The 11,673-nt window shown below is 39.2% G+C and overlaps 1 protein-coding gene across 1 annotated transcript in view; it reads right to left on the reverse strand.

Annotated features, from left to right (window-relative positions):
• Positions 1–7,287, reverse strand: part of LOC126406699 (neurexin-1a-like) — a 285,366-nt gene extending 278,079 nt beyond the window's left edge. Inside the window, 2 exon segments of the mRNA XM_050071161.1 lie at positions 6,707–7,123; positions 7,126–7,287. Coding sequence (XP_049927118.1) covers positions 6,707–7,123; positions 7,126–7,174 — 466 coding nt within the window. The 5' untranslated portion in view covers positions 7,175–7,287.
• Positions 7,288–11,673: the final 4,386 nt, after the last annotated feature.

Raw genomic sequence — 11,673 nt, forward strand, 5'->3', positions numbered from 1 at the left:
GTTGGACAGGGGAGACTTGACAGGTCTGGTGGCAAATCCTGTAATCCTTTCATCTGATCAAAGTAACACAACAGCTTTTAAATTATTTAATGGAAAGGTAAATTTCAAACTTCAATGTACTCTGGAGATAAATCGATGTATGGGCATTAGGTAAACTTAGCTGTATTACAATGCTTCCAGATTTTTACGGTTAAAACAATTTCACAAGACCATTTATTTAGGCTGGAACACTAGCTTTAATCACTATTTTTAATGAATGCTCTGGTAAAATTCTCCATGCACAGACATTTGCAGTGGATGTTGTTGTTGCTTGCTTCCCCCCTGCAGCTCAGGATGGCGAGAAAGCAAGCAGCAACACCACATTACCTTGAGGTGGAAAAAATATCTCTGTACTTGCTAGAATACTGAATTAGCTGGCAAAGGTACAATTGGTTGGATGCTTTCACCTAAAGTGAGTTAAGGTACCACGAGTTCATACAATTTCAGCATGGATGGCTCTGTTGGGAATTGAATCTCTACGTCTTGCAAAGCTAGATGCCATGTTGAAATGAGCTATTAAGAGCCACCAGTCTTTCTTCAGTGCAGGTAATAATACAGAGTTTTCTATGGTCTGGTGTCAGATATAGTGACACTAAAAACACGGTTGGACAGAAACATGAAAAACAGTTGATGTAAAGAGTTCGGCATGAACCAACAGTCTGGCAGTTGTTTAGCTCAAACAAATGGCACGTCAAGAATTCACATTGTTAACTCAGAGCAGGTCTTTTGTGGTATTTCGACTTGAAAGGCCAGGGAAACTGTTACTTACAAGCAGACACAGGAAGTGATGTAATACGCCAAGGCCAGACATTCCAATTTTTGCATCTGAAAGCATGGAGCTAGATTTAGAGCTGCACTGATCACTATTTTTATATAGGATGACATGTTATGTGAGTGGGTCTGTTTGTAGTAACAAACCCACAGAGTCATCAACCAACTGTGTGGTTCCCCTCAGCTGTACGGGACTTATAGTGTCTTTCAGCTCATTGTTTCGTTTTTACAACCAAAAGCTTTAACATCTCAAGCTGGATTTATACTTGTACGTCGGCTCTATGCAGAGCCTACATTGTAGCCTACGCAGGTGGCCTACGTTGTGAGCATTTATATTTGTGTGGTGGTGTGTCTGTGTCACTCTGCAGTTACACGTCCAAAACACTAGTTGGCAAAGTTGAGTTGATTCAGTACACACCCAAAACAAACATTAAAAAAGGCTTAACAGCGACAATTTGTCTTTGACACATTTTGTTTTGTTTTTTACCACAAATACAACATGCTAATGTTTTTAGCACAAGCCTATGGCATTTTACATTGTTTAAATTAGTCTAGCGGCTAGGAGACTTTTCCTCTACTCATACTGTATGAAGCCAGGTACAACAGCAACATTTAACAAAGGTAATGTTACAAACTTCAGTTCCATTAAAGCTCACAAGGTTCACTGACAAAACAACTGTCATACTAAACACGTTTTCCAAACAAAAATAACATGCTAATGTTATTAGCACAAGCCTATGCCAATTTACATTTTATAAATTAGCCTAGCAAATAGCGGAGATTTCCCCTGCTCATATGAAGCCAGGACAAATCACACACAAGACTTAAAATACTATTTTGTGGAGGCTTTATTGTGTTCATAGTTTATAGTTTCTTATCTGTCAAATTAAAGTAAATAAAAGCTTTGTTTCCACTGAGGGAAATGGTTTCAGCTTACAGAAACAGACAGGAGGTCTGTGCCCCCACGACGTGTAGTTACATTTCTAGGGAGGCGCACACAAGGCTACAGAGTGGGCTCTATGTCGACGCAGAGCCTACGCTGTAGGTACAGCGTCGATTTGACGCAGAAGTATAAATCCTGCTTTAGTTCAGTCTAACTGCTTTAATCAGGACCATTTCCAACACCAGGGGCAGCTGTTGTCAGTACTTTGATATACCCCTTGTATGATACCTGCCAAGCATTTAACACCATTAGCATTAGCAACAATAGCAGCAAGCTAGTGAACAGGCTGAAGCATTTAGCAGCTACAGAGCCAGAATTTCCCTGAGGAGTTGGTGGAGACCAAAACTGAGCTACAAAAAGAGTGAATGTCACAATTAAATGCATTGGGCAACTGGAAATTAATGCTAATGTTGCTTTGTGTCTACTTGATATATAGCCTAATTACGCAACCGTTTGCTACCATGTTTGCCTTAACAACTGAATATGATAAAGCTGTAGTTATCAGTATTGCGTTTCCAGGTTGACATGCTGCCTTAAAGTGGCCAAAAAACCCAACTACTACTGCTTTTATTCCATAAAAGACCAGCCCCACGAGACATGTCAGACCTGTCAGCTATCTATGGACAAGAAAATTTAGACGATAACGTAACGCACTGCCTCTGAAAACAGCCATGAGGGAAATCTTTTAAACTCAAAGCTACACTCACCATTAGTCGACTGTGCAAAAGAAAATAACTGAGCCTGCTTGTATGTTTTACGTAATTCCATCAAGCAGAGCAAGAGCAAGACTGAGAGGAGTTTTACAGTTCACACTGTGCTTTTTGGCTGTCTGGGGTGATGGCAGCAGACATCTCTACTGACATATTGCCTGTTTGTCTTTGAGGCTTCTGTTGTGTGATCTTGTGAATCTAATGACTTCCATTTAATAACCTGTATTTTCTCTCCCATGGTTTGACGTGGTAATTCAGGCAAGATATATATAATAAGCGAGCAGATGCACAACATTCAATAGAGACCTTCAGGGTGAGTTTAAGATGCTGCTCTCTTTCTGAGTGCTTTTCTCACCCACCATCTTGGAACTCACAAAATGAGTTCTAAATCTGGGATTGACTCCTTTGTCACTTTCACCGCAGCACCTAAAATTAGGATGAACGGTGTGATACTGGGAGTCTCAAATGTTTTATGTCTTTACAGTTGTTTTGTTTTTTATAACAAGGACACACTTAATTCAATCATGAATATATTTGTTTGAGATTTATAAGCGAACAGGTCCAGAGTACATCCCATCAAACTTCAAGTCACTAGTGCATGAGACAACCAACTCCCATGTACGTGTACATATAGACATCCAACATTTAAAGTGATTACACCATATTTTTATGATTTTCTTTTTCATTATCATACTCATGAACTATAATGGACCTGGTCCAAATTACCATGCTATATTCATTACATGGACCTCTTGAAACAATAACTGCTCGTCTTTCATGCAGCACAAAGATTATATCTTTTACATCATTCATCTTAACACTGCAATAACATTACCAATTAGTTCTTTCATGGCCATAAAATTATTAACATCAGAAGCCACCCCGACGTAAAGGTTTTAATCTTTTCCTACAGTTTTTTTTTATTTATTTTTTTATTAATGACACTCAGGCACAAGAAACAGACATATAACAGCACATGCTAATTTCATTTTCAAAGTCTTATTAAATTTAGAGCCACCCATAAACAAAACCCTGAGCACTAATACTTTAAGCTATAGTACAAAATTATAGTATTGAGGGGAAGTTTCCCTTTTTTTTAAACCAGTGTTTTATTGTTTGAACAATATTCAAATATTTTTATCTCACTTTTCTTTTAAAATAACTTTGCAGGTAATGTAATTAATGTTTGTCTGTATCATTTTGAATTTGTCTGCTGTGCAGTAATCCTCCTCCAGTGTTCTTGAGTGACAGGTAGGATCCTTCATACTAATTTGCTTTGACCCAACTCATCTCAGGCAAATAATATTAGCTGATATTTGGGAATGAGTTTTTGGAAAATAAGTAAGAAGGCAGAACACTTAGTCATGCTTCATAATTAATCTTTACATGTGGAAATAAATATGCTTAATTCCCAGAATTTGTGTCAAGGGTGTAATTTCCTCAACAAAAGCACAAAATATTTTGTCAAAAATAATGAGATACTTCTGTCAACAAATAATTGCAGATGCATTTTGTAATAAAACCCTGTCATGCATCAATTATTAAATTAAAAAGTAATACTTTTTTTTTAAAAAAATGTTTGCTTTTCTTTAAAACAAGTGAAAAACATGCCACTAACTTTTTTTTCTGATGTTTTTTCATTTTGGAGGATTTACATATCTGTCCAGTGCAGTGGACACCAAGCATCAACAGTATGAAAAGTGTTTCAATGGAACTCAAAAAACCATATGTAATTATGGAATTAAATTAGGAGCAAATGGTATGAAAACACATAACAACAAAGACCTATATTGAGTTTCATTGAATGACTTTTTATACCATAGATGCATAGTGTCTAAAGCACTGACACAGGTGTACACCCTTTGGCGCATCCATTGGAGTGGATAGAATTTTCAGTCATGGGAAAAAAATGTACAAGAATATTAAAATCTGGATAAAGATATTTCTAACAAATTTATTTAGTTAAAAAAATATGTTATTTACATGTCTAATTTTCTGAGAATAAAATATTTAACAATTATTTCTGAGGTACTTGGTGCATTTCATTTTCCCTCCACCATTCTGAATTCATGATGCAATATCTCAAATGAACACATGGATAGAAATTAAATGGAAGTGTAGACAACACATCGGGGGTCTGTAACCTGGTGGATGGGATATAGTACTACAGATGAAGGGGTTCAAAATGGCTTCCACTGTGGTGGACACTGTGCATGCAAGGGTTAAAAATCATCAGCAATTCATTGTATTAGTTTCCTAAGTACAAGAGTATCACAGCTTTCCTGAGATGACCTTTAATCAGGCTACATTTTACGTACCATGGAAGAAGATGGCTGCCATATATTTAGTGAAGATGCACTGTGATTTTCAAAAAGAGTCTTTTTAGGAGGCTGAGGTATTTTTCTTGTTTGGATTCTCCACCTAACAGCAAATGAAAAATGCCAAGTGGGCTCTTGTACATTAAAATAAACTCTTAAATCTGGTGGCTAAAACAAAAAATAGCCAAAGTGAAATCAACAAACGTACCAGTGCCAAATGCAACCTGCAAACTGATCTCTCACTGTGAACCACCTGACAGGTTGGCAAGTTATTTCTGTAATTATCAGTAATATCCTAAATGGGACATAGCATGTTAGTGCAATTAACACATACTAATTACAACATTAAAGGCTTGTGATTATAGACTGTACTCAAAAAGAGCAAGAAAGAGAACAATGATACCATTTGGGTGGCAAGTCCAAAATATATTTACTGCAACAGTTAATTCTGAATCTAGATTTATTCGGGTTGCTTTGATGCAGTATGGCAATAACGCCTGCTATTTCTCACTGATGTGCAGTGGTTTAAACAAACAAATACTTAATGCTGCCCAACACTGAAAGCCTGTTAGTGAACTACAGCAACAATCATTCATTCTGTCAGTGCATGAGGTTGGTAAAAGACCCTGTGCTGCCTGCCGTTGTATTAACACCATCAACAGAACATGAATACAGCAGAAAATAAAACATAGATTACACAGTGTGTAGAGGGCATTTTAATTAGTGGTATTTCATATGTGCCTCAATGACTAATGACAATCAGATGGGAATATCATATGCTGCAGTAGTAAGATATCCAACGCTGGCCTAATGAGCTAATTGTTAATAAAAGATGTATGTGCTTGAATAAAGATACATGAGCATATGAAATGTGATGTAAATTATGCTCTCTGTATATTCAACCATATGTTAAAAAGAGTCCATCAGTGTTTGACTTAACTTGAAAAAAATGATTTTTATTAAAAACAACACACACTCACACCCCTCCCCCATCGACACTCTGCCTGACCAACAGACCTGCTCCTCCCCACCACAGCAGTAAACTGCCAACCTGTGGGAAGCTCTGCACTCAATACCCTGAATGCTGATACACTGTCATTACAAACAACACTAAGGATGAGAACTAAAAGAGTATCCGGATATTCAGAGCGCAATATTTGGCAACGGAAAGAGTGACACTATTCTCAATACCTCAAAGAACAGCATGTACTCTTTGTGTATTGATTAGCTGGTTCTCTCGCTATTTAATTCTGCTGCATTACACGGCTGATATTTTTTTTAATCTGTTAGAATGATTAAATCAATTAGGATCACAGTTTTAAGGGGAAGCAGTGGCTCAGTCATTCTACAGTTACAGTTTGTTGCTGCTTGTTAATGATATGATAATGATATCATAATGTGGTGAGCTTAAAGTATCAATTCATTAATAAGAACTCTGTTATCAACTGATACAAAAACCTCAATCTTCTGTTGCCAACTATAAGAGTCAATTATGTACATTTTAAATCAATGACATCATTCATGTTTACTCCATCTAACTCGGAGATGATTACTCCTGCTCTTGCATTTGAGGTAAGCCATTGGAGATGATGTTTCATAGGTCAACCAATCCCCATGGACCTGTTTGATAAGAATGGAAGACACCTTGGGGGATGGAGAACACCTGCATGTTTTGCTAATGAGGCCTTGCAGGAGATTAACTCATTACAAACAACTGTATTGCGGATCGATGATACACATCGTCAGACTAAAACAAACATATGACTTTAGCCAAATAGAGGCGGGGAATGCATTAATTTAGGACTGATGGTAATTACAATAGGGTACCTGATTTTGTTTGGATCAGTCCACATTGCGGCTGACTGCAAGGGTACAGAGGCTATGTTGCACCGACTGTATGTCTGAACTGAATCCAGATGTCTTACCTTCACTGCAGTCCTTTCCTTGGAACCCCGTCTGAGAGCAGTCACATGTTGGTTCGTTGTTAATCAAACTGCAGACTCCTCCATTTAAGCACATGTTGGCTGAACCGCAGAGGTCCTTTAAGACCCCTTCACTGTCGATCACGACAGACTCCGTGTTGTTGACCTTTATGTCCGTTATCCATCCAGTGAAAGGTAGCTGATCCTTGACTGCAGCTGATGTGAGTCGTAACGCCACAGATCGTAACTCCGGTGGTATTCCACCAACAAACAAATGGCTGAAAACAGTCATATCCCGTCTTTTTGACTTCACCTCGACCCATTTCGTCTCATTGTCCACCTTTAGGGTTGTGTTCTTAAAGTTTCTCCTTATCGTGACCGCGTGCCATTGGCTGTCGTTGACCGCCGTGTCAGATACGACGGTCGCAGGCTCGGCACAGAAGATCGAGAAGCGAAGGCTGAGTTTACCATTCAGTATGAGGAGTTCTAGAAAGTCACAAAATCCCTCATCGTCGAAGTAAACTAGCAGCCCGTGGGAGCTCTTTGTTTTCATATTGAAGCTCATTTCACTTTCGCAACATGCGTTCCACACTGGAAATCGAGCCCACTGGCCCTCAGCACCTGTAAATTCTAGACAAGTGCCTATTTCTACACAGCAACAAATGAGCAGCCCAACCCATATGATATGGGCACCATGTGGCTTTTGTAAAACCATTGTGTGATCACAAAATCTGTGCAGGTGGACAGGGACTTATCGGGCTGAATTTATTTATAAGAACCTTTGTTTAAGCAAGAAATATACAGGGTCGACTGAGAGAGAGTAGACTGGCATATAAGTGACTGTCTACATTGATAAACAAGTGTGAGCTGATGCATTGTAAGACAAAAGGTTAAATGCTATATTATATTTGCATAGCAATAGGCTTGGCCAACACTTATTTCCTGGAGCAAATACCATTACCTCACACTGTCCAGGCCACTGGCCAAACCTCTCACTGTTCGCGCCAAAATAATTTGAACTGTTTAAAGGTCCTCTCTGCCATGGCTATTTAGAGCAAAGTGACAGGGATTCAAATATCCATTGGGCACACTCGGTCTAATTTATGTAATTATGGAACAGTCCCTTCTGGTGCCAGTTAGTGTGTGCACGGTTTCACTTGAGTTGAAATGGCAGCTTTAATCTTCATGTTCATGCCAGCATTCTTTGGCGGGTAACTGGAAGCCTTGCTCGGGGCTTTTCACCCTGCATCCTCCGTAGCAATGAGAAAAAATGCCATATGGAGACACGTTGGCTGATAAGCTCAGCAAAAAGAAGCAGTCTGTCTGTCAAAGCACTCCTCAGTCCAAAAAGCTCTCTGCAAAAGAAAAGCAAATTTAATACAGTATCAGCGCTTTCACCATATCCATTTCCAAATCCACTTTGGCCAAAGCCTTAATCAAAAGTCAGAGTTAATACTATGATTGAGGCAGAAGCGCAGCCAATCAGGCACTTATATCCAGAAAGGCCTTTGTTGCAACAAACATGAGCGTATCAATAGATGAATATCACCAGGGCTTTCCAGGAAGCCTATACAGCAGCAGTGGACAGACAGTATCACTGAATCCACGCATGACTTCATCTCGTGTGTCGGAAACATTGCCTAAACATGCAATCTTTCGCAGATACAAAAAAAGCGTGCACATATGCATAAGAAAAACATCAGTAAATAAAGATAATAAAGCCTCGCACCTAAATGGTCGCACGTCTACAAACAATCCCTGCACAGAGTCTCACACCAAAGTAAAAAAAAAAAAAAAAAAAAAGCAACCCGCTGATTTCCAACTCTCATTATTTCTCTTAGGAAAATCACTTCTTGCTTTCACTCGTTACAACTTCTGCAGCCGTGCATGACCATTATCAGCAGCATTCCGATATACAGTAGGCTATTCACTGGCCTGCCCTCTCCTGAAGACCTGACATGAGGAAAAAGTGCGTCATTTGATTCACAATGGTTGGTTTGTGTACGACGAACCAGTCGGGGCTGCCACTGGGTCTCAGCCAGACCCCTAAAATGTGCTCTTCCTAATATTTGCCTCGTCACTATTTTTTGGACCATGAGACGGATTTTCCTTCAAAACACCAGACGCGTTAAATATTGATGTCATAAAAAATAAGCAGATTTTAAACCTCCGCAATTAGTTTGCATTTCAAAGAGGAGAATGTAGATCGGGTTTACTTATGCACCGCACTTTAAACACACTGGAACATCTCCACAAACAGCAAATGCAATGAATCCCAGTAAGTGATCACCATGCTTAATAAGATATGGGGTAATCCTCAGCGGAATTTTGCGTTTCACTGGCTGCATTTCACCAAAACGGGACATCATGTCATCAATAATACCTTAACATGTTCCCCTGGATGACAGCTGTAAAGGGCGCACTATAATTAGAGGGTTATTTTATGCCCATATCTGCAGCATTCTTTCACCCGCTCACAACTATAAAAATCCTTACAAAAACAACATGAGGCGTTATTATTGTTTTTTACCTTTGCGCGTACACCTTTACTTCTACGGGACCCTAAATAGTTGGCACAAGAGATGCGTTTTCATGCAAAACACGGCGGGCTGAGCTCCTGTAAAAGCACGACTGTCCGCGTATTCTCGGTCTGTTTGAGAGCCTGTACCTCAAAAAATCCACTCTGGCGAAACCTTCACATCAAGATCCGCTTTCAAGTGAATCACAGCATCACAGAGAGAGAAGGAGGGAGGGAGAGAAAGAGAGAAGGAGACGGGTCCACTTTCACTCTTAACTCCACTAAAAACCTCACAGGCTTAGTGGTATAAGACATTACCTTCAATATTCCGTCCTCCAAGTTTGTTTCCCGGTGAGAAAAAGAAACCAAAAAAAACACACAACTAAAGAGAAAATGAAAGCAGCCGGATGGAGTATAGAGATGGGGAGCGCGGGACGAAAATCCAGTTATCTTTGTGGAAGAGAAGGTGCAATCTGGTTTCCCTGTTGAGCTTATCCAGCGACTGTCAGGAGCCACAGACAGAGCGTATCACGTGTCTCTCAGTGATGTCTACCGGGGAGGGGCTGAATGCAGTACCTTGGACAGCGCCTCTGCCTCCATAAGCATCCATCCACGGACATTTATGGCATAGGCAACTTTAGAGATAAGGCTTGTAAAACTGCTGCGATTGATTAATTGATCGCACTGGTGGAGGAACCAAACGATGGGAAGCAGTCAGAGATGGTCTGGGCACACTTGGAGCACGGGGGTCCTTACTGCAAACTACAACAGCTTCTGTTGCAATATGTTTATAGTATGTGAAAAATCAATTTGGTGGAATTATTGCAACCCACATAGCAAATGATAGAAAATAAAAAAAACAGCCAACCAAGAGTTCTCAGTTCAGGGGTTATTATGAGATCCAGCTGAATGATTAAATACCCAAGGGGTGTTTAATGCCCTGTTTTTTTCAAGGAGTACTCTATTTTTTATGGCATGTTTATAGCACATTGTATATTTATTACTTTCTCCAGCATCTCTAAGGAGGTCCGTACTGTATTTCATTCTGTATGAATGATAAAAGAAACCACATCCTGTATAGTTTGCATGTACAGTATAGCCTGTGTTACATAAGCATTCATAAGGATGGAAAAAAGTACCAGTAAGGGCAAAGTTTATTTTTTCCATTTCCTTTGGAGTGTTTATTCTATGAAAGTAGCCTATATTAATTTGTTTTCACAATGAAAACTGCTATATTAATCCAATTAGCAGAAGAGTTCATATCCCGGTTGTCCTCAATACTGGACTGCTAGTTGCATTTATAAACAGTCAGCCTCCTTCCAGTAACTACTTAGAGAATGGAACAATTAACAGGGTAAGGCTAAAAGTCCAGGATGTGGGCTGATAACTAAAGGATATTGCCTTGGTAATCCTTGGGTCAGTGTGTAAAAGTTAGGCATTTGAATGAATGAGTAAATGAGCACTAATTCAGAACATCAACAAGATGTCCTTGTACGAGGCACTTAAAGCTCGAAGAATGAAATATACGGAGCCGCTCAGTGGCAAGAAACACAAAGGTAAAAGAAATAATCCTCGTATAATGCTGTGCTTGGACTTTGTGATTTTGAAACTGATATTTTTTTGCACACTTGTGTGTTTACAGAGTCCATTAAGCCACTTGACAGTAATTCTAGGTGCACATTTTAAAGATATCTAAGTTTTATCCACATACAGCTGAGCATGCCTGATGCATGTTTCATCCAAACAAGATGGACCCTGCACCAGAATTTTCAGACTCATGTCTGGTGCAATTGCCGTGCAATCAGTCTTTCAATTCAGTGGTGAAAAGCTGCCTCGTGTGTCCCATGTGACCAGTGACCTCACACATTTCTAAAAAAGCAAGCACAGTGAGACGATGGCAGTGTTGTCAGGCTCAGTTCATCTGAAAATACAAAAAACTGTCTTTTCCATTTAAGAATAGTTTAACACTGTTTCCATGTATGTTAACAGAACTAAGATAAGACACCAGTGTTTAATTTAGATACAGTGTATATATATGAATATTAATGCAGCTTAGAGGTATTGGAGACCTGAACAGATACAGTATAAAATGATATAACTCATCACTGTATCCTGTATGCTCAGGTTGTTTTGTAGACCTTTCCATTGCATTCTCCTGTTTACAAAGCTATTCTTGGCCTACTTCCAGCATATTTATGTGTGTACATTAAGCAAAAAATTTAAAATTGCTATGCTTTCTGTTCACATAACATGTTTTTATTGTCTATACAGAGGGTGCGTACAGAGTTTGGCAAATGAGCATTCATGTATGCAGCTCCTTATATGTGTAATGTTCTGCAGAGGGACTTAAAGTTGCACTCATTGGTTCCTCTCAGCTGTTTCAAAGCACTGTTGCAGGATTTTTGTACAGTACACAATCATCTACTATGCCAGTGTCTGGGTGTCTTTTCAC

This window comes from Epinephelus moara, chromosome 19 (assembly GCF_006386435.1).
Source record: "Epinephelus moara isolate mb chromosome 19, YSFRI_EMoa_1.0, whole genome shotgun sequence".
Taxonomy (NCBI): Eukaryota; Metazoa; Chordata; class Actinopteri; order Perciformes; family Serranidae; genus Epinephelus; species Epinephelus moara.